Source organism: Chelon labrosus, assembly GCF_963514085.1.
Source record: "Chelon labrosus genome assembly, chromosome: 7".
NCBI lineage: Eukaryota > Metazoa > Chordata > Actinopteri > Mugiliformes > Mugilidae > Chelon > Chelon labrosus.
Genome location: NC_140343.1, coordinates 9693369 through 9715980, shown reverse-complemented (window position 1 = coordinate 9715980; position 22612 = coordinate 9693369). Strand labels below are relative to the sequence as shown.

Here is a 22612-nt window from a genome sequence, read left to right as displayed (position 1 = left end):
AAACAAGGAACTACAAGGCTGCAAACACAACAGCTCTTTGTATCAGGAATTAATCGCAACACGATTCAGCCTCATGGACTAAAGGTGAGCACTGTGACGGGCAGAGTTTTAAACAGTTTTAAAGGGGAATAAAAAAGAAGAGGAGATGATAGACTGTGCATCATTAATAGTTACTTAGTCTGTTCAGTATTGGAGATACCAAATCTACAACTCTACAACCATAATTGCTCACGAGTCTTCCACCACTCCCACACATGAGCAAGACATCCAGACTGAAGGAGTTACAAAACTACTGACAATCATCATCAGGCAGATCGTTGTGGTTTATCTCTTTCTGCTGCGTCTTTGTAGTGCTTTTTGTGTCTATTTCTTCTTGTGTTGTCTATTTCTAGCATAGACAAGATTGACGGTGGAACAGCTCCTCAAAATTGAAGCCAAAGCAAGTAGAGCTCCCCCTGGTGACTGGCTGCAGTATAGGTCATAAGCTCCACCTCCTCTATGTTAATGGATGGGACTTGGATGGGACTTGTTTCTCTGTGGTCGTTTTAATTGTCATTTTCTGTTACACTTTAGTCAGATATGTGTATCTATGACAGATGTATGTTTATCTTGCTGTTCTCTTCTCTTCTCTCTTTGCTGTTCTCTTCTCTCTTTCTTCTGTCTGTACCCGGCTGGCCTTAGGCAGATGGGTCCCTCCATATGAGCTGGGTTCTGCTTGAGGTTTCTTCCTGTTAAAAGGGAGTTTTTCCTTGCCACCGTTGCCTTCAGGCTTGCTCTGGGGGTTTCAGGCCGGGTTTTTGTAAAGCGTCTTGAGACGATTTGTATTGTTATTGACGCTATATAAATAAAATTGAATTGAATTGAAAATTGAATTGGGGGCCAAACTAAAACACTAAAATACATAATTTTTATCAAGGACGATTTCTGTCATTTTAGGCAGTTAATATAATGTTGATGAATGTTCAAGTGTCAATTGTTTCGTTTTAGTTAGTTATCTACTTCGGTGACTACCAGTTGACATGCCAACCGTAAAGCGGTCCTGTGTGACCGTGAGAGTTGTAAAAACAAAAATTAAAAAAAAAGTACAGTATACAGTGTACATTTCCTTGTAACTGGTGGAGGCAGAGCAGAGCGCAGTATTAATTAACGAAAACATGAGTGAGTCTGGCAGAACTGTGGTCGTACTACGCAAACTCTGGCTCCAAAGTCGCAAGATGGCGCTGCCCGCATACCCGGGAAAATTAGCGTCAGTTTGGCCAATGCCAGGAAGTGGCGACACATTGTCCATATTTATATACAGTCTATGATTTCTAATTGTTTTTGTAGTTGTTTTACTCCTTTTTGTATTTGTTTTGTATCAAGGGCTCAATGCACTGCAACTTTTCATGCATTTGACAACAGGTACACTGGCAAATACTTTGTGGTTTTATTCTTCTTTTGTGTCTGGTTTGTGTATTTCTGTCGTGCGTTTGTAGTAGTTTCATTGCTCTTTGTGGTAGTTTTTGCCACTTTGAAGTTGTTTTGTGTCTCTTTGTGCTTTTATTATGTGTCTCTTAAAAGTTTGTCTATTTTTGTGTTATCAGTGTGTGTACTGCGTAGTTGTTTAATTTCTCTTTGCGTGTATTTGTGTTTCTCTTGTTTCTTGTTTGGAGTCGTGTTAGATCTCTTTGCAGAAATGTTGTGGTTTGTTCCTTTTGCGCTTTGTTTTGTGTCTCTGTGTTTAGTTTCTGTCACTGTTTTGTGTCCATTTAGTCACTTCTGTGTCTCTTTAGTGGTGTGTTGTGTGTCTTTGTTTATCTCTTTGTTTGTGGTTCAGCTGAATTTGTGTTTCTGGGTCGTATTTTGTGTTTATGTGGTTATTTTTGTCATATAATTGTTTCTCTGTGGTCGTTTTAATTGTCATTTTCTGTTATGAAATGTTATGTCACACGGTGACCCAGGGGCTTCTTCGGTAACACAGACGTGCAATTGCAATTTCAATTGCAATGCAATTTTATTTATACAGCATCAATAACACGCATGCAAATTGTCAAGACACTCATGACTCTAAAAGGCCAACTCCATATCATCTTCTGACTCTGGTGGTGGTAGTGGTGTCCCTGTGAACTACACTCAGTCCAGGTAATTTCCCCCTAGCTATAATGGCACACAGAACCTGTTGGAAAGTGAAAAAATAACACATTTTCTGGTGTGGACAGGTGCTGAGATAATGAAGGCAACTGGTCCCAAAAGCTTGCAGTCGAGAAGAAGCAAGTACAAATTTGCTCAAAAGAGAGTGAGGTGGGAAAAAGACGAAGGAACTAAAGGATATAAAATGATTCTATATATGCGAGATTCATCGCTATTGAATATACTGGAAAATGCGGCTTTTTATTATTTTATGTCCAGAGCAGAAGATGTTAAACATTAGTCACACAGCGATTCTGTTACCTATGACTGTATTGATTCTTTAACCTGGAACAACAAAGACATCTGACAGACACTGGCTTTCTGAAGCTGGAGGACAATCAGACACATTGATTATGGGGCTGCTGTTTGTTGATCGCAGATTAACGTGCTCACATGTTGCTCTGCGATGGAAACAGCTGAAAGCTCATCATTTGAATGAGTCATTCTCTCCCAGCTCTCCTTAAGTTGCCTCATCATTTCTTTATGCTGTTTTCATGACTTGTGACAGAAGAATTAAATATCTCTCATTGTGGAAACCTGACAAGCTTTGTTTTTCTCGTCTGCCCCTCTCAGTCTGCATCCTCCTTTGTGACTCTCCCTCTCTCTCTCTTCCCCCCCATCTATGCTCATTTCTCACAGTTTCATAATCCTGCTGAGAATGATGCAATTATACAGTAACTGTATAGGCAGACAAGTGAACACCAGACTACTTTGGAAATATTGCATTCACACTCAGTCATTCACAAATGAAAAATCTCATATTTTAAGCAGTTTTTCTCTTTGTGTCGTATTTTTGGTCCATTTATGTTGGTCAGGAAGTAGTAACTGGACTTGACTGGGTTATAAATGTTTCGTTATTCTGGCTGGATGCTTGCTGATGGTCACAACACTACAGGGGGTTGTGAAAATTTTATTTTTTTATATATACACACATTTTCAGATTTGAATCTCTTTACATACACATTAACATAAATCCAACAAATTGTAGCGAAAGGATTAATGGAGGCAGAAGACGTTGTCTTTCAGTCAGAAATGCTCACATTCAGCGAACCACAGTAGCTCTCTCAAGCTGGGCACCAGTTCACCCACAGCACAAGACAAGCCTGGACCTGTCCCTCCAAGACTCCTGGACACAAAGAGGGGGAACCGCCCCATATCGCTGCTGTGCCCATCACGATGTCGCATGTTACATGCCGGCTCTGTCAGGTGATTGGCAGAGAGCCTATTCAGTCCCCACCTGACTAAGATCCGAGACAAAGGGCCGCACACTGCAATATTATTTGGAAAGAAGATACCTTTGTAAAAAAATGACAAAATAGAACAACTATATGAAAAAAACAACAACGTTTACTTCATTTTTGCAGCTCCTATCTACAACAGCCACCTAGTGAGGACAGTATATAATTATGCCAAGTGTATGGACATTGTTATGAGCCAAAATGGATCGTTTTGTGATTCAACAAAAAAACTACAAAAATGATTAAAAACATGAGTGTATGAACCTGTGTATTATTTGAATAGTACTGAATGCATGATAACAAGGTGCATTTATACATTGCACTAGGCCCAATTTATTAATTCATTCATTCATCTTCTGTAACCGTTTGTCCTGTGAAGGGGTGCTGGAGTCTACCCCAGCTGCAATCGGGCGAGAGGCGGGCTACACCCTGGACAGGTCAGTCACCAGTCTATCGCAGGGCTTACACAGAGAGACAGACAAACATTCAAACTCACATGCAGACCTACGGCCAATTTAGAATCACCAATTAACCTAACTAGCATGTCTTTGGACGGTGGTACCAGGAGAGAACCCACGCAGACACAGGGAGAATATGCAAACCACACAGAAAGGCCCAGTCGGCCCATGGATTCAAACCCGGAACCTTCTCGCTGTGAGGCATCAGTGCTAACCACCATTCCACTGTGCCGTCACCCAATTTATTATAAAACACAATTTCATACAATACATATAGCAGGAGGTCCCTGCTCCATCTCTCTATTGGCCTAAAAAACGTTGAAGACCCCTGGTCTAACAGGTCCAACAGCAGAGTCAGTGAAGCTCTGGCCTCTATTTGTTACATTCAGTCAATACATCTTATTTTAAATTTAACAAGACTTGTGACTTTTAATGTATTTCCATGATAACAATTAATAAATGACCCGTTTCCAATGCTACAATGGCTTGGTTCCAATATGAGATGAGTAGGAGAGCCACAGAGTCTCTGGTTTACTGCATGTCAGCTTTGTTAAATTATTTTATGAAGTTAGAATATCATCTTGGGGCTCAACAGCTTTAAAGCACAATATACAATGTCATTTTGATCCTTTTTTATACCTGGCCATGTTCCAAATTCCGTCCAGTGCTGAAAAGTTCAGTGTTTTAGCTTTTATTTTGCTCACAAAAACCTATACCTATCATCTAGCAGGGGACTACTGGTTGCATTGGTCTCTTAGAACTATTTCCTACGGTTATAGTCAAGATTGCTGCTTATCAAATGTCCAAGAGAAATGCTGGCTATCATAGAGAGGAGGGAGTGAAAGAGGGCAAGATTGCATTGTTTAAAAATGTGGGAAATGGCACGTATTTTCAGATTATCTCTCCATGGACACACTGATAGCGCTGCATTGTCCAAATGGAAACTGCCACAAAGTGTTGAATAAGGAGTTAAAAAAGAGAACTAGAAATCCACACAGAGTGCCGTTATCTGATGTGGGGAGACAGAAGAACTTGTTCCTGCCCTCACATTTCAATCAGTAAAAAACAGAGCTTCACAGAGGGTTTTTTTTATTTATCAGAAATCTTTAGTTTTACAAGAAAAAAGGATTCAGTTTCCCCTGAGAAAGGGAGTTTTTCGTTTTGTTCTGGGGGAAATGACCTTTACTTGAACATGTGTGGGATGATATCAACTGTCCAACGCATTTACATAAGAACATATTCTCTAGGCTATGGTAGTGACGCCTGCTGCTATTGTTCTGAAGAATCTGGACCTTTTTGGAAATTTGTGAAGCAACAAACAGAGATTAATCATCATGATTTCTTGTGTAAGGACTGCACTGATCTCAATGCATTTTTTCAAACTGGTTGATGCTGTCAGTGCCGGACTGTTTTTAATGTGCAGAAGAAACCAGACTTCAAACTAAATGTGCCAATTTCCACCATCAAGGAAGTCAATAGGAAAAATGGATCTCCGCTAATTTAATTAACACCTTCCTCAAGCAAACCAAGAAAATCTAATTCCTTCAGCTGTCCAAATATTAGACTTACCAGTATACTGTATATCTACACCAAACAGGCATAACATTATGACCATCTTCCTAATGTTGTGTAGGTCTCCCTTGTGCCTCCAAAACAGTTGTGACTCATCAGAGAATGGACATGGGCCTTCTGAGGGTGTCCTGTGGTGTCTGGCAACAGAATCTTGTTAGTGGGGGGCTTTGTATCCTACGGATTGAGGGGAGGGACCTATGGAGATCAGGCTTGTTCCAGCGCATCCCACAGATACTTGATCAGTTTAGGATCTAGTGAATTTTGAGGCCAGGTCAACACCTTGTGCTGTTTTTCATATTTTTTAAGTTGTTCCAAAACCGTTTTTGTGTCTGTGCCTGCACCAGGCTGCATCCTGCTGGGGATGGCTGCTGCCATCAAGGAGTGTCATTGCTATGGGGTGGGGGTGTCTGGTCTGGTCTAGCAGGGTGGTAAATGTCTAAGTAAAATCCAAAAGTTTCTCAGCAGAACACTGTATTGTCACAAGATGGTCAATGTTATTCACTTTGCTGTGGCTGGTCCGTGTATATCCCTACAGCAATTAAACCACTGATGTTTCACTAGGATGTTTGATAAGCAACAGATACCGCTCCAGCCTTCATGCTGACATTGTTTAGCAGCTACATTTGCTCATAAGATATTAAAAGTGAGCCCCACAGTGCAGTATGACTGTGATATGGTTTGGACAAAGGGCGCATCATCATGGCCAGATTGTCTTCAGAAAGACTGTGCAACCTTGAAAGCAGACAGGATAATCATCTGGATATAAATACTTGCACACAGACAGTAACACCAGAGGCCTGTTCCAGAAAGTCAGTTTGGCTTCACCCTGAATGGATGACCAAGTTATTTCAGATGACCAATTCCAGGATAGAAGCTTCTAAAAAGCTGGACAGAAAATTATACTACAATTCAACATGGCAGCATTTAAATAAAGAGCAGAGCCACTATCTTAACCCACAGTAGAAGAAATGTCAAGGTGTGACAACGGATGAGTGCTGTTTAAACAAAATTATATTTTATACTAATACCAATAAATTCCAAGAGGAATTTTGACTTCTTCTCTTCATGTACATTTCTGCAGATGAAGAAACACCGATATTCACTTTGATGCCAACTGTATAAATGTGGACATGAAATGTTGCAGCTTCTTCGGGTACAACAGAAATAGGAGGGGACAGAGAAGAGTTTGTCGGAGAAAAGATGCCAGAGAAAAGATTGGGTTCATGGAGTAAGTCACCACAGTGTTAGTGCCCCAGAGTTAAAGAATAAGAAATAAAAACGTAAGTGTTTCCCTCGCCTCAGGGTTAACAAACTGGGTTTTCACTTTTACTGGTTTTCTGGATATAGAATCCAAACCACACAGGATGATCTACTTGAAACAGAATCTACTGCATGTATGGAACATAAAAAAAGTATTTCTTCTAACATTGACACTTTATTGTAAGTGGAAGTACGAGTGATCCACAAGAAACTCTCCCTGACTTTGGACACAGTAATGTCTCAACTCATCTAAAACCAGAAGCACCTCTCCCATGACTCAGTCTGTCACTGCTTGAAAATCACACATGGCCAGGTACAGTATGAAAGTGAATACTTCCAGTCAAGCTGGAACCATCAATGAAACAATCCATCCCTCCATGTCATGCACAAACAGACTCTAAGATGAGTGGTGAAACATCTTCAAGACCAGAGCAGCAGGTCAAAACTATCATCTTTCCTCAGATATGATAGTAGGTCCAAAATAGAGTGTTCCTATCCACCAACGCTCCTCTTGTCCTTGAATTAACAAGTTCAACAACACCCAAGTGGCTTACCCTCAACTGAGGATTGGCAGCTGATACCATCATTTGGAACGGAACCAAAAGGCCTATACACCATGGCGATGTGTATATTTTTGCTTTTGTATTGTCTTTGAGAGGCCCAGCCCAAGTTGACGAGTTATCGGGGAAAAAAAACTTGGCTGACACGAAGTGGGCTGGTTCCAAGTAGGACTACTGGCTTTGACGCAATTGAGGCAAAGACCAGTGGTAGCGATTGATACAGATGGTTGAGATTTGATGCAAACATGTATTTCCCCAGACGTTTCCCAATGGGAAACACTTTCCATCACTTTGTATTACCACTAAATTCACCAAGCTGACAGCAGGCTTGGAACGTTGACTGAACAGAAATGTAAAAGCCCCGTCCATACACTCTCAATATCTTTATATTCTTCTCATTTCACTCAGAAACATTTGGGGTGATAAACAAACAAGGGGGTTACCAGAGCCTAGAACAACCACAAGCAATGGCTGATTAATCATAACATATATGGAGTTACATTCACCAGGTAACCAGAAACAGGGGCGACTGTAGCTCAGTAGGTAGACCAGGTTGCCAATGAACCATAAAGGGTTAGTGGTTCAATACATGGACCACATGCTGAAGTGTCCTTGAGCAAGAAACTGAACCCCACTGGTTGGTAAAGGGTAGATGCTTCACTGTGACTGTAAAGTGCTTTGAGTACCAATAGGTAGGTAAGCAAGAAGACAAAACCATATACAAAGACAGACTAAGCACATCTCCAAATGAATGACAGACTTGGGCTGTGACTGCCAGATGTCTAAAAAACTGTTTGCGAACAAAATCACAATATTCAAAATTATTTCAGAATTAAATATGAAAAGCCTGTTTAGCTTAGCTAATTATAAACAATGCAAGCTTGGGGGGCACAGCTAGCTTTGTACAACTTTCATTAGCAATATTTGGCTAGTAGCTTCCACCCATTTCAAACCTTTGCGGCTTCATAATTAATATGCAAAAATCAGATCAGCAGGAAGGCCAACCCTGTCACGGCGATAGCTAGCATTACATTCATGGATGTATTGCACTGTAGCATCTTTCCACCTTATTTTCTAAGGTATTACACAGACAAACATTATTTTAGCATGGATTGTCAGTGGAATATCAGTGCAGTATTGGTTGGGTTTTCAGAAGTTATTCCATTATCTCTCAACAATGGGCTTAAACATTGATTAGTATTTTGCACCTTCTGTTGGCTCTTTGGCACTTACATACAGTCACTGACACATTGTCATCCTGTGATCTGACAGGCTGGCTAAAACACGACGGATTTCAGCCAAACCTTTACCAATCAGGAGGTACAAGTCGGGAGAAATACTGAGATTTATCAGGGCTCAAACTGTAATTGAAGGAGTATTAACTGATGTTACTGTCTGGTAGGCTTTAAAAAAAATCTCTTAGCCGTGGGGCTTCTCCATGAATCTGTGAGCTAAGGTGGTTATCATGTAGTTTGTGATGTTGAGGGCACAAATCTGGCTTTTGTCCTGTCTCATCCACCTTTCTCTTTCTGCCATTCTCCTTTCACTGCCCAGCATACATTGTAATGAAGCAGAAACGATTTCCAGAGCTTTATATCTGCAGTAGACCGAACTGTGAAGATGAGATGTTTCCTCCTACGCAGGCAGGCAGGCAGACAGGCAGCAGCTCTAGAGACTTTAACACCTTCAACTGTAGCTACTGCAATGCTATGGGATATCTGATTAACTCTCAGTGATAACAAACAGGAAGCCTGCAGAAGACTGCATCTGCACTGATAGACTTATTCTTTGTATTTGTATCTGCGGGGAGGATCTGAACTCACTGTGTGGACCGATATCACACCTGCAGTCAAAAAGATAACACAATACAGCTTCATGAGAAATATCAGGTACCATTATCGCTAAAGGCTGCCGGTGATAAACTGAAAAACCTGTTAGGCTGCCATGTTAGTGGGATGACGAGATGGAATTTTATGAGCAGCGTGAGTCAGCTAACATCAAGATGGTTGGAATAAAAATGTCTCTATTCAGGAGGAGGAGGATGCGAACCAGAGGAAGTCTATCTGTAAAAGGGTTTTTAAATATTTTAAACTGAGGCTGCAAATTGACATATTATCAGGATTTTAGTACGGTGTAAATAAATTGTTTTTCCAAAGTTCATGATGAAAACTTCTCATGTTGGTGATGGATTAACTAAAGCATTATGTTTTGACAGTCGTCTGTTGTCGGTGGTGGAAACTGTAAAGGTGAAATAATAGCAAATACAGATTGAAAGTTACTGTTGCATGTAAATGTGTCAACAGTAAAAATGTCCAAAGACAAAATCTTTCAAATTTTTTAGGATAAATGTCTTACTAAATCTGCAGTTTGACAGTATTTAGGTGGAGGTAGATATACAACGTTTAAAATGCTAAAATCTGGAATCTGGAAGATCTCTGTTTGGTTCTCTTTGACGTAACCTATGACTGTAAACGGTATTTGCTGGTACGCTTTTGTACATCACTTCCGAGACACCCAAACCGTCACCTGTCATTTGAACATTAGTGCCACCTACTCTTTCTAGTTGAAACTGAGCATTGTGAGTGAGATTTACACTAAGTGCTGTTGCTTCGGCATCATACTTCAAACGATTGGAACTGAGGGGTTCATGTTGGAGTTCACTGCCACGTAGAAAAGAAAGAGTACACTTGAACAGGTGGGGTGTGTGACCATCGAACCCGACTGAGGTGGGATTGTCTGGAAATGCAGAAGGACATCAGGCTACCTTGGAAGTAAGGCATAGTCTGGTGCAGAAGCATTCCCAATAAAAAGCTTCAGAAAGTGACTTCCTGACGATGAAACTTTTCACAGCTGGTCTGAAACTGCCTTCAAGTGTTTGGTATCCTCAGGTGGCAGAGGAGCGAACTCTTGCCAGGAGAGCAGGCAAGCATGAAACACCACTGGTGCAGAGATGAGTCTTGAGGGCACTTAGGAGCCATCTGTAGCCTGACCCCAGGATACTAATGGAGATTTTAAGGAGTCCTGGTGACACTGAGGTCTGGCACCACACACATGCCGGGCACTTAAGACCAATTTGAACTCCATGTATGCCCTGTGTCTTGTTCTGATCGTTCAAATTCCAGCGGGGCATGCAGGATCAGGTGTCTTTTTGACCTTTCCACATGCGAAGGTCTGTTTAAAGTGACACTCCAGTGATACATATGCATAGATAAGTTGAGGAGTCTGCCCCATTAGAAGCTGCCTCTGTGTCTTTCTAGGTTACAGTAGGAAAGAAGACAGCCACACAGCATTTAAGATTTTCTGGACTAGTGGGACAGAATGATGCTGCACAGCACTGATACAAGAGTATAGATGAAGTGTTATGTAATTAATACTCCCCCTCCTATGCAGATACAGTAGACACGCATAGAAATCCCTGCCTCAGCTGTAACTGTATACCTGAAACGACTCACATAGCTCACATATGCGATGTCGTTTTAATCCCTGTGTCTTCTACATTCTCATATAGACCGGCAGCTCTTGACTCAGCTAAACCCTGTGCATAACTGTCAAACAGGCTTCATATGTAATGTAGGTTTCGTACAGTAACATCAAAGCCCTTCTACAGCCACGCAGCATGCAGAAAATCTGTCTCACCATCCCACACACTTAACATAAAGCCCAAAGACCCATCTCTTTACCTGCTATCCTATCATTCCCAGTGCTGGCAAGGACAGGTGCCTGGTAAAGCCAAGAAAGACAGAGAAAAGTGGTGTGGGGTTTCTCTTACCAACAAATCCCCCTTCTTCGTAAATCCTTCCTTTCCTCTCCGTTCAGCCGGCTTCCTCCAGCGCTCTGGCTTTCATCTTTCCAGTAACGGGAGCAGGAGGGGAAGAGACTTTAAATAATTATCATTCCTCTTGCTCTTGCGTTTTCTCTCCGTCTCTCCTCTCTTCCAGATTTCTCCACAGTCTCCGGGGGGAAGCAGGAGCATCAGTGATACACTGCCGTGCGCTCCGCTGCAGGAGGCTGAATGTCAATCAAACAGGTAACCTAGGGAACAGCTAAGCCCGCCCAGCAGCCTGCGCCGATTGGTCGGCGGACGAGAACCAGAAGTCACAAGTCCTCGCAGATCCACAGATGGGTACCGAGAGCTGTGGTGGGATCATGTACAGAGCCAAACAAACAGTAGTGGATTGCAGTACTTGTGAACTCTCTTTCTCCTCTCTTGGTCTCTCTCTCCCTCTCTCTCTCTCTCTTTCCCTCTTTCTCTGTATTGCTTTATTATGCAGTTGCTTAGCAACAGCCTGGTATGTGTGAGTATGTGTTGCAGGGCAGGAGGAGAGATGTGGGAGAGAGAAAGGAGTTCAAGTCCTCAACTCTGTCTTTCTCTCTCTCTCAGAAGTGTGGATGGATGTTGAATATTTCAGCTCTCAGCTGCAGTAGTCTGTCTCAGTATTATGGAGGACGAATTTGCTTGAGAGCAGCCAAGAGTATTACTGTATATACAGCTCTGGAAACTAGTTAACGGAGGAGGAGAGAGACAAAACTCATCATCAGAGCACTTTAGATTTTAAGGGCTGATTGGGATTTTTATGCCTAGTATATCAAATTTAAATGAAGAATAAATATCATGATAAGTCATTTTTAATCACTTTTAGTCATTCAACAATGTTTTTGCATCAAAAGATACAAGGTACAACCCTACGCTGTAATTTATACTTCTATGAAAAGCACTGATGATATGGAAGGCATAGTAGATTCATTATTATAGATATAGAGGCTAAGGATACTTATAGCTACTATGTGCATTCTGCCACCGATCAGCCACAACATTAAAAACACTGACGGGAGAAGTAAATATCATTGACCATCTTGTGACAATACAATGTTCTGCTGGAAAACTTTTGGACCTGGCATTCGTGTGGATGTTACTTGACATGCAGCACCCACCTAGACCAGACCAGGCACCCCCACCCCATAGCAATGACACTCCTTGATGGCAGCAGCCATCCCCAGCAGGATGCAGCCTGACACAGACAAACACACAAAAAATGTAACAGCACAAGGTGTTGACCTGGCCTCCAAATTCACTAGATCCCAAACTGATCAAGTATCTGTGGGATGATCCACAGAGGCCCCTCCCCTCAACGCATAGGACCCAAAGGCCCCCACTAACATCATTCTGTTACCAGACACCACAGGACACTCTCAGATGAGTCACAACTGTTTTGGAGGCACAAGGGAGACCTACCCGATATTAGGAAGGTGGTCATGATATTATGCCTGATTGTTGTGTGTAAGGAAAACCATGAAATGAAATATCCAACAAAGGTTCAAAAAAGGCAACTGGACCTGGATGACTGAGAACCTTCACAGGCATATTGCAACATGAAATGAATCTTCTGCCCTCTTGAATAAAAATAAACAGCAGTAGCGGTGTATTCTTCAAAAGGCTGTTTTATAGCGATAGGAACACAATTCTGGTGAAGAAATACTCAGCTCTTTATTTTTTCAGTGCATACAAGATATTACTAATTATGAAAGTCACTTACACATAATCTATTTGAATTATGTGTATTCTAAACTACTCAGTGTTTGCTTGGATAATTTACTAGTCATATAAATACACTCGCTGTGTAAAATAACTGCACTCAAGTCTGCACTGAAGCACTCAAAGCAGCATCACACTCTCTGATGGATTGTTTGTATGAGAGGAAAAAGAAGAAACTATTTAATCTTTAACTAGGATGTCTGCAGATTCTCAATCATCTAGGCCATGGTGCATCTAAAACAAAGCTAAAACAAAAGGCAGCTGAACTGTGGCACCAAAACGTTTCTGAGGAGAAATACTCCAATGAAAATACACAACAGTCCAGCCTGACTCCTGTATTTGCACTTATTTTAGAAGTGCATCTTCTCTGTAGTTTTGGTTCTGTGGAGAAGTGTATGTTGCACATGTGAAGCTACACTGCTTACAAATAATTTACTCAAGACAAAAATCTTAAATGAAATTTGCCTCACTGTCTACACAACTGCCAGTAGGGGGCACCATTTCACTGACTGAGCAGGGGGAAAAAATGAAAAGAAAGTTGAGGATTGACCATTAGGTTTGATGGTACCACCCTTCACAGGACAAGTGGTTACAGAAGATGAATGAATGAATGAAGAATATTTATATGTAGAAAATAAAAGCATATGTAGAGTTCAATGTGGCTGGAGTAGAAAGTGCAGAAAAAAAGTTTAGTTTCTAATACAGACTCAAACATCTTGACCTCCAGCTTTACAGCTTCATATATCAGCAAATTGACACAATTAGATTAACACAAAATGTGGTCAGGGAAGCGTAAAGTCTGGTATGTGGACAAGAACTCGCCACATCCTCACAACACAATCATTGGCATGGTGACAGTTGCCAACAAACATACAAGCCAGCAACTCAGGAGTTGAGTAGTTTCACACCCTTCAAATAAGATTGATTTAAGTGCAGTTCCTTTAGTTTTGCTTTCCATTTGGGGGCAGGTAGTTCATCTACAACCACCGGCTCTGATAACACATGGAGAAGGAGCTGATCTGCACAAACTGCAACATGTCGTTTCACTCTGCCCGGCTGCTGGAGAAACACAAAGCATTGTTCTGCATCGGGAGTGAGGTAGAGCACCTTCGGGCGCAAAGACGCGGCTCTGAGCCTCTCAGGAGGGACAAAGCTGGAGCCCTGGACCCGAGACAGACAAGAACCCCTGACCTGGTGCAGGTGAGTCAGTCAGCAGGTAAAGGGTAGTGTATTCTTCTAGATCCTGATTTCTGGAAAACCACACGAGTAGGATGAGCAAAATTCCCATCTGTACTCAACTAGAACTCAAGCTGATGCACACAAATCTTTATTTATTAAAGACTGAAATATATAGTTGTGAACTTACAAATGCGATATGTTCTTTTTGTTGCAAAGTTGATTTAACCAGACCCAGTTCTGTTGTTACGCTACACCGATCAGACATAACATTATGACCACCTTCCTAATATTTAAAGGGGCGAAACATCAGTGAGGGATGGCTCCCAGCTGAAGACCCTGCAGCTGGTACTTAGGCACTGGCGGAGGTGCATCAAGCAGAAATGCCGCACAGGTACCAACATCTGCCTGTGAATCTTTTTTTTTTTTTTGTAGGTCTCCCTTGTGCCTCCAAATAAGTTGTGACTCATCAGAGAATGGGCATGGCCCTTCTGAAGGTGTCTTGTGGTGTCTGGCAACAGAATGTTGTTAGCGAGGGCCTTTGAGGGGAGGGGCCTCTGTGGATCATCCCACAGATGATCAATTTGGGATCTAGTGAATTTGGAGGCCAGGTCAACACCTTGACCTTCAAGTTCCTTTTAAGTTCTTCCCAAACTGTTTTTGTGTGTGTGCATCACAAATGCAAAAGTCCAAAAGTTTCCCAGCAGAACACTGAACTGTCACAAGATGGTCAATGCTATTTACTTCTCCTGTCAGTGGTTTTAATGTTGTGGCTGTTCGGTGTATACTGTAGTAAACTAATTAGAACAAAGGGACAGAAAGAGACAAGAGATGAGAGGAGAAGATGCAATCTTGTAAAACTATACCTCTGTGTCTGACCTTAAAGATAATGTTAAAGCTGACTCAAAAACATTATAGGCTCCAGACAGACAGGTTTTACTGCTAGGCTAGAACTGGATTGCATTCAGTCATACAGGTGTGTCTGATAAACAACAAGTGACGGTTGAATATTTTGTCACTGGCAAAGATAAGGATGGCAGAAGTGTCATTCAGGGAAACAGATGCTGTGAACGTGTATCTTTGTGTGTGTAGCTGAGAGGTCAGCAGAGGAACATCAGCAGGTGGAGAAGAGACGTTGACGCTGAGCCAAAGTCACAGCGAGCGGAAGAGAAGGCGGCGAGCAGTCAGACAGACGGCCATGCTCTGCAACACCTCACCGACGAGGTAAAAAAAAAAAAAAAGAAAAACGTCACCCGCCCTGCTGCTCCACAGCTGTCGACATCCAACGCACAGATTCAAACGACCATTCACAAGAGCCCATCAGGGAAAAGGCCAGTGTCATTGTGTCGTTTCACCGAGCACAGCGGGCAATTTATGGTCTTTGATTAAATATTCATGTTTCCATATTTTTATGTCAGTCAAAACGCACTGAAAGAGCGTCTTCTAAAGCGAGTCAGACACACGTGCGTAAGTGGTTCAAATATATGTGTAAATGTTGCAATAACATAAAATACAGCACAGTGTCTCTCCTTATGCTTTTAGTTTCACAAGTTGAGGATGTCCATTGAAGAAAATCTGCCAGTGTGGTCAAAAAGGACGACTGAGGCTGAGGTTGGTATTGTTTCCTCCTCTAAATGTGCATCTTGTTCCTCTTATTCAGCCATTGATATTCTACTCTTTGGTTCTTTAAAATATGTTATGTTTTGTTATAAGTGCAGATGTTTCTTTTATACTATAATAATGGATAAAGGCGTAGCCAGCTGTGCAGGTGACTCCCAGGGCCAATACGTGTGAAGACGAGTGCTTTTCAACAGCAATATAAATTCTCTAAAATGTTTCAAAAGCGCCGACGTTGTGCATGAATCCATCTGTCATGTACGCGTTCTTTAGGCGAGTGGGCGTCAGCTGGGTCACGGCGAGAGACTGAATGAGATGAGGGAAATGGCGACGCTTCACGAGCACCAGCTGGCCCTGATACACGCTCGCAACCAGCAGCTGGAGCAGCAGAGAGACGGTGAGGGACGAACACTGGGATCTGCTTGAGGCCCTGTAGGCCGAATTTCTCCTTGAGCCTCAGACTGAAATTCTTTACTCTAAGAATATCTCCGATTTTTTAACACTTACTGTGTGTTTGTGCACTCTTGCTGTAGGGACAGAACCTGTCACACTGTGAATCATTCAAATTTGTAGTTCAGATTCATTTTAATAGTAAGGTTAGTGTACATCGATCAGCCACAACATTAAAACCACTGACAGGAGAAGTAAATAACATTCACCATCTTGTGACAGTTCAATGTTCTGCTGGGAAACTTTTGGACCTGGCATTCATTCATGTAAATGTTTCTTAGACATGTGCCACCCACCCAGACCAGACCAGACACCCCCACCTCATAGCAATGACACTCCTTGATGGCAGCAGCCATCCTGACACAGGCACACACACACAAAAACGCTTTAGGAACAACTAAAAAAACAAAAACATGAAGAACAGCACAAGGTGTTGACCTGGCCTCCAAATTCACTACGTACATCCCAACCTGATCAAGTATCTGTGGGATGATCCACAGAGGAGGCCTCTCCCCTCAACCCATAGGACCCAAAGGCCCCCACAAACTACATTCTGTCCACTCTCTGATGAGTCACAACTGTTTCAGAGGATGTTGTGCCTGACCGGTGTATGCCTCCGGACTAGGAATCAATGCAAGGTCTTCTGAGGTGATGGAAAAGCGACTGTGTTTGTGTCAGAGTTGGCCCACCAGGTGAGCATCCTGTCTGAGCAGAGCAACACAACTCCCCTGCAGAGTCTGCTGATGGAGCTCAGAGAGCAGGAGGAGAGGAACGAGGAGACGCTGCAACAACTCGCCGAGCATCTCCGAGCGCTACAGTAAAAACAAAAACACGATTGTTTCTGTTGTGGTCACATCGTGAAATGTTTTACATCAATTGCTCTTGTTTTGTACTTTTAAATTTGATTCAGTTTTTGGAGGGCGTTAAAGGATAGTTGCCCAGTGGTTTTCAAACAACAGTCAAGGCACTCATATGGGCTTTGAAACTTGCCTTAGATATTCCTCTTTTGACCATTTATCATAAAATGAATAAATTTACTGTTTATGGAGGGACATTAAAAATATGAAGCCTCACATAAGCTTCAAGTAAAACTTTTCATATTTTTTTGTATGAAAGAAAGACCGTGTGTTTTGCTACTGTTCATTTACAATGGAGGCCTATGAGGTCTCCACTGTAATCCCTTAACTGCCAGTATAAACAGAAGGAGTAAGGAGAACTTGTAAAACCGGTTTCAGGTTGATATGGACGGCTGACTTTTTTTTTTAGACAGACAGAAAAAAAAATCCTGAACAAAACTAACTTGGTTGGGTTAAAATAAAGATTCAACTGAATGGAGTAGTTTCTCTTACGTTATGGTAAAGTGACAGCACAGAGACTGAGCGCGGAGTCTGCTAACTGCTAACCTTACTGCAAACAGGAGGTTTATTTTATGTGTATATGCTGGATTGATTATATCTGAACTAATACAAATGTAATCTACTGTTTTTCTTTTTAGAGTGCACAAGGGCTCAGTAGCTGCTGATCGACCAGATCCACAAACGAAGGAAAAGTTTCATCGTAACTTTGAGCTCATTTCTTCTGCGGATGGCCCTCTCTCTACGCAGATTAAGTATGCATCTACATCCTTCAAGAGGAATTCATATTAAAAACTTTAAACTGGATAGAAAAACAAGACAGAGAACATAGTTTTTCCCAGTGATAAGATATTAAATACAGGTCTGTTTGTTGCAGAGCTCTGCGGCAGGCATACATTCACTCAGGTGGGTCTGATCCAGCCATTGTGGCCAAGATGATTGACCTGCAGGCCGAAGCCCAGAGCCTGGAGAGGAACCCGCCGGCAGCAGCCGTCAAGCCCCGAAAGAAGAGTAAGATTGCGAGCGATGACGAAAAGAAAATACACTGCACTCAGCACTGTCTAACCCTCTGTCAACACAGCTGTGCGCAGTGAAGCCTTTATTGTGTTTACTCAGCTTGATTTATCCTCTCCAAAAACTGAGCTCATCTCCTCCATGGTTATTAAGACTCTGGTCCAACATTTTCCTTTCAGTGACAACAACCAAAACATGCTGAAGGCAAAACACACACAGCGATTTGGAGAGTTGTATCTATGAGCAATGAGAGAGATGATGAAATAACTTTAGGCATAAATTACCTTTCTGGGACTGAGCCACATGATCGTTGTCGTCCTCATGTCCAGAGGTGAAGCCTCCTCAGACGGGGGCGAGCTGGGAGCTGCGGGTTTTGGAGCAGGAAAACCAAAGACTGGAGGAGGAGATCTTCAGGATCCAGCTGGCCAGAGAGAGACATCATGACTATGAAGGTTGGACAGCTCATAACTCTTCTTTTGTCCTGTTTCCAACAAATCTATTCGCATATAACAGTTTGAAATAGTTTCTTACAGTTAGCTGCTTCAAAAACGAGCAACTACGGCCCAAATTCCCTGCAGTGTTGAGACCATGCTAGCAGCTCTGTGATGCTTTACTTTGTGCTAAATGCTAAGGTCAGTAGAGTAATGTTTGCCAAGTTCCCCATCATAGTTTAGCAAAGTATCTTGTCCTTTTAGTACCTTTCCTGGCATACAATAATAATTAAAGTCCAAATAAAGTTTCACCGAGAGGACACAAGATGAAACTTTATTACAAGTCATCCTGACATTAAATAACATGAGCGTCCAACCAAATTACATGTTAATCAGTCCAACAAGACATTTCAGTCAGAACATCCTGGTGGCATTGTTGTAAAAATCAATAGTACACCAAAGACACTCAGATTTATCCTCTGGAGACAATCCCACGCTGTCAGCATAGATAAAAATAAGTGATTAAACTAAATGTTTTCTATTTACATTTTAGGTCTCCACTTTTGAGCTTAAATTGATTAAATGTGTGAACTCGTTTAAACTAAACCGATCAGCCACAACATTAAAACCGCTGACAGGTGAAGTAAATAACATTGACCATCTTGTGACAATACAATGTTCTGCTGGGAAACTTTTGGACCTGGCATTCATGTGGATGTTACTTAGACATGTAGCACCCACCTAGACCAGACCAGGCACCCCTACCCCATAGCAATGACACTTCTTGATGGCAGCAGCCATCCCCAGCAGGATGCAGCCTGACACACACGCACACATAAAAACGGTTTAGGAAAAACTCAAAAAAACCTGAAAATCAGCACAAGGTGTTGGCCTGGCCTCCAAATTCACTAAATCCCCAACTGAACAAGTATCTGTGGGATCATCCACAGAGGCCCCTCTCCTCAAAGACCCCCACTAACAACATCCTGTTACCAGACACCACAGGACACCCTCAGAAGGCCCATGTCCATTCTCAGATGAGTCACAACTGTTTTAGAGGCACAAGGGAGACCTACGCGATATTAGGAAGGTGGTCATAATGTTATGCCTGATTAGTGTATACTGTTTGGGTTCTCCAGCAGGAGCAAAGACTGAGCTTGACTTGATTAAGAGGGAGAACCTCCACCAGACTGCTGGCTTACAGGCAGAGATGGAGAGGAAGCAAGAAGGTTCCAGGCCCAGGAGACAGCCTCCTCCTCCTCCACCACCTCCGCTCCAAACTAAGACCCACATTCAAGCGCCGCTTTCTCTGGTACATAACTTATAATTGTACTCGGATATAAATATTTACAAGGCTCTTCACACAAACAAGTGGAGACAGAAGGTTTTAAGCTCCAGTTTAAACAGTAGTTGCTTTTAATCATGTTCTTAGAGACGGATACTACTCTTCTATGTGTTCCTCAGCTCCAGACCAGATCCTTCTCCTCTCAGCTGGGAGGATATGTTACGGAGACCCAGGACTCTCTTGGTCCTGCCCCATATGACCCTGCGTATGTTCAAATATAGTATGCATGTTACTTTCACATATTTATGTTTTGTTTACTATGTCCTGAGAGCACTTTATATACTTTTAATTATCTGCTCCCTTTCTTTTAATCGATTGTAACATCTTGTGATGTTGCAGAGCTGGTTTTGTGGTTTTCTATGATCTGGTGTTGGGAGTTGATGCCTCTCAGAAGTTGCTGCGTCTGGTCTCGGCTCTCTACTCCAATGGTCAGGAGGTGGGACCGCCTGCTCCGCTTCCCCCTGTCCAGTGCTTGCCAGGCGTATCCCTCCCTTACCCGCTCAGCCTCACCCCTGGAAACAGCGTCCACCTGTCAGTGAAACAGCCTGTACCCGGGTAAGGACGCAGTTTAGAGACTAAGGACAGCAGTGGAGAGGGTTAACCTAATTAAAATAGGTTAACTATGTGTCTTGAGAATGATTAGTGTTGCAGTTACAAGTAAACTACACAATGGTTTCAGTAGGATAGGAACACTGAGCTAAGGTTTATGAGAAGAGGAAGCTAGGGAATGAAGTCCCCATTACAATAAACCTACATCTGACGTTAACATGTTACATCTACTCTTTAAAACATTTCCACTTTCAGAATCCAGCCATCGCCCTCCCTCTCTCTGGTGGTGGAGGTGCAGACAGCAAGAGATGTGGATGTTTATAACCACGAGGTCTTCAAACTAGAGTCCTGCGGCTGGATGCAACTAGAACTCTTTGATGAATACAACCAGGTCTGTAGGGGTCTCATACATTACATTTTGCCAATGGGAAATATGGTGTATCAGGGTGTAAATGTTTATTTATAAATGCACGTTTGTAGATTTGCTCCTTTAAAGATAAAATACTTAAACTGGTTTCCCTGTAGGGGTAATTAGGGGCCTGATTCTAATATTGTGCAGGTCTCCCTTGTGCCTCTAAAACAGTTGTGACTCATCAGAGAATGGACATGGGCTTTCTGAGGGTGTCCTGTGGTGTCTGGTAACAGGATGTTGATAGTGGGGGCCTTTGAGGGGAGGGGCCTCTGTGGATCATCCCGCAGATACTTGATCAGTTTGGGATTTAGTGAATTTGGAGGCCAGGTCAACACCTTGACCTTCAATTTACTTTTAAGTTCTTCCCAAACTGTTCTTGTGTGTGCGCCTGTGTCAGGCTGCATCCTGCTGGGAATGGCTGCTGCCATCAAGGAGTGTCACTGCTATGGGGAGGGGGTGTCTGGTCTGGTCTAAGTGGGAGCTACATGTCTAAGTAACACGAATCAATGCCAGGTCCAAAAGTTTCCCAGCAGAACACAAGATGGTCAATGTTATTAACTTCTCCTGTCAGTGGTCATAATGTTGTGGCTGATCTGTGTTAACACATTAATTTCTATCTAATGACAGCTTCGTAGCGGCCACTGGAGGGTGCCAGTGCGCAGTCTGCCCATTAGACCCTCAACAAGCATTGCCCAGCTCAACTCCATACCACAGGTATGAAGACCCCAACAGATGTTTTGAGCTTCTAGATGCAGCAATCAGTGCATTTATATATTTGGTTTGAGAGCATTTTTGGATGAGGTAGATGATGAGAGAGGTTCTAACGGACACACCTGACATCTCTCTAAATTTGAGGTGGGGAACATGGAGCTGTGGGTGCGTTTGGTGAACGGCCGAGATAGAGACGTGCAGACCCTGGTAAAGCCTAACCACTGGGGCAGCGGCCACTATAAATATCCAGCTGCAGTAAGTTCATGAGTCTATAGTCTGTAGTCTATAGTCTATAATGTTGAATGCTGAAATGTTTTAATTTAGACTGCATGGCAGAACAGCAGCAATTATAACCAATTTTCTGTGATGTTTTTACTATTATTTGATTTATTACAATACAGGTGTCCTTTCTGCCTTCAATCATTCAAGACAACGCTGCGGTGCCAGTTTCGGCTTCACAACCCACAGGAGTGGATAAACTCTCCTCGCCGCTGCCCATCACCGACCACAAAGACCCTTCACCCACCGACGAAGCCAGGGCAGAAAACAAGTCTACGCTCATGTTGTAGCAGACATCTCAACTGCTGGCTTTTTCAAATGCTGGTAACAAGCATACAAATGGGATGCACCGAATATTCGGCCACCGAAAATGTTTGGCCAGAAATGGCCCAAAAGTGCATTTTCGGTTTTCGGCCGAAATACTTTTATCGCCGAAACAGCACAGGCATGTCTGCCGTGTGGACATATTTCAATATATAAAGTATTATATAAATATATTAAGACCCACTGATAGCGATTTGCAAAACGTGTGATGCTGAAATTTCAAGAAGCGTGCATCTGCAAAGTCAGGTTTAATTTATCACTCTCCATTTCCGGTTTTCAGTTTCGGCCAAGAATTTTCATTTCGGTGCATCCCTAATACAAATATTAACGTTACGGTGTCTACGTTCCTTGTTTCACAGTAAAAACATTTCTCAATAAGGTACCATCGTTGAAACAAATCTAATACATTTCTTGCTTTCAGACCGCATGGAAGAAACCCAGCCTCAGGGAGAACATGCAAACTCCATACAAAGAACCAAATCCTTCTTTTCAGGGAGGCAATAGTGTTAACATGTAACTTATTTAGCATCATCATTTGGTGGTTGTCTATGAACTCATTCCAAACTCAATATAGAGCCAAGTTGTTAGAATGAATAAAATATTGTCTTGCTGAATGTTTGGCCCTCGTCGACATTGTACCCTCCTCCCCAGAAACAGAGA

The 22612-nt window shown here is 42.4% G+C and overlaps 1 protein-coding gene across 1 annotated transcript; it reads left to right on the top strand.

Moving 5' to 3' along the window:
• Positions 1–13792: 13792 nt before the first annotated feature.
• On the top strand, positions 13793–21979 carry ccdc17 (coiled-coil domain containing 17; the record flags this gene model as incomplete). The annotated part of the gene is made up of 14 exons (XM_084548993.1): positions 13793–13990; positions 15059–15190; positions 15857–15980; positions 16712–16850; positions 17529–17642; positions 17765–17898; positions 18231–18353; positions 19472–19644; positions 19797–19882; positions 20017–20232; positions 20482–20617; positions 21266–21352; positions 21494–21604; positions 21751–21979. The coding sequence occupies 14 exons, from the start codon at positions 13793–13795 to the stop codon at positions 21916–21918; spliced, it is 1941 nt and encodes a 646-aa protein (XP_084405119.1). The 3' UTR covers positions 21919–21979.
• Positions 21980–22612: the final 633 nt, after the last annotated feature.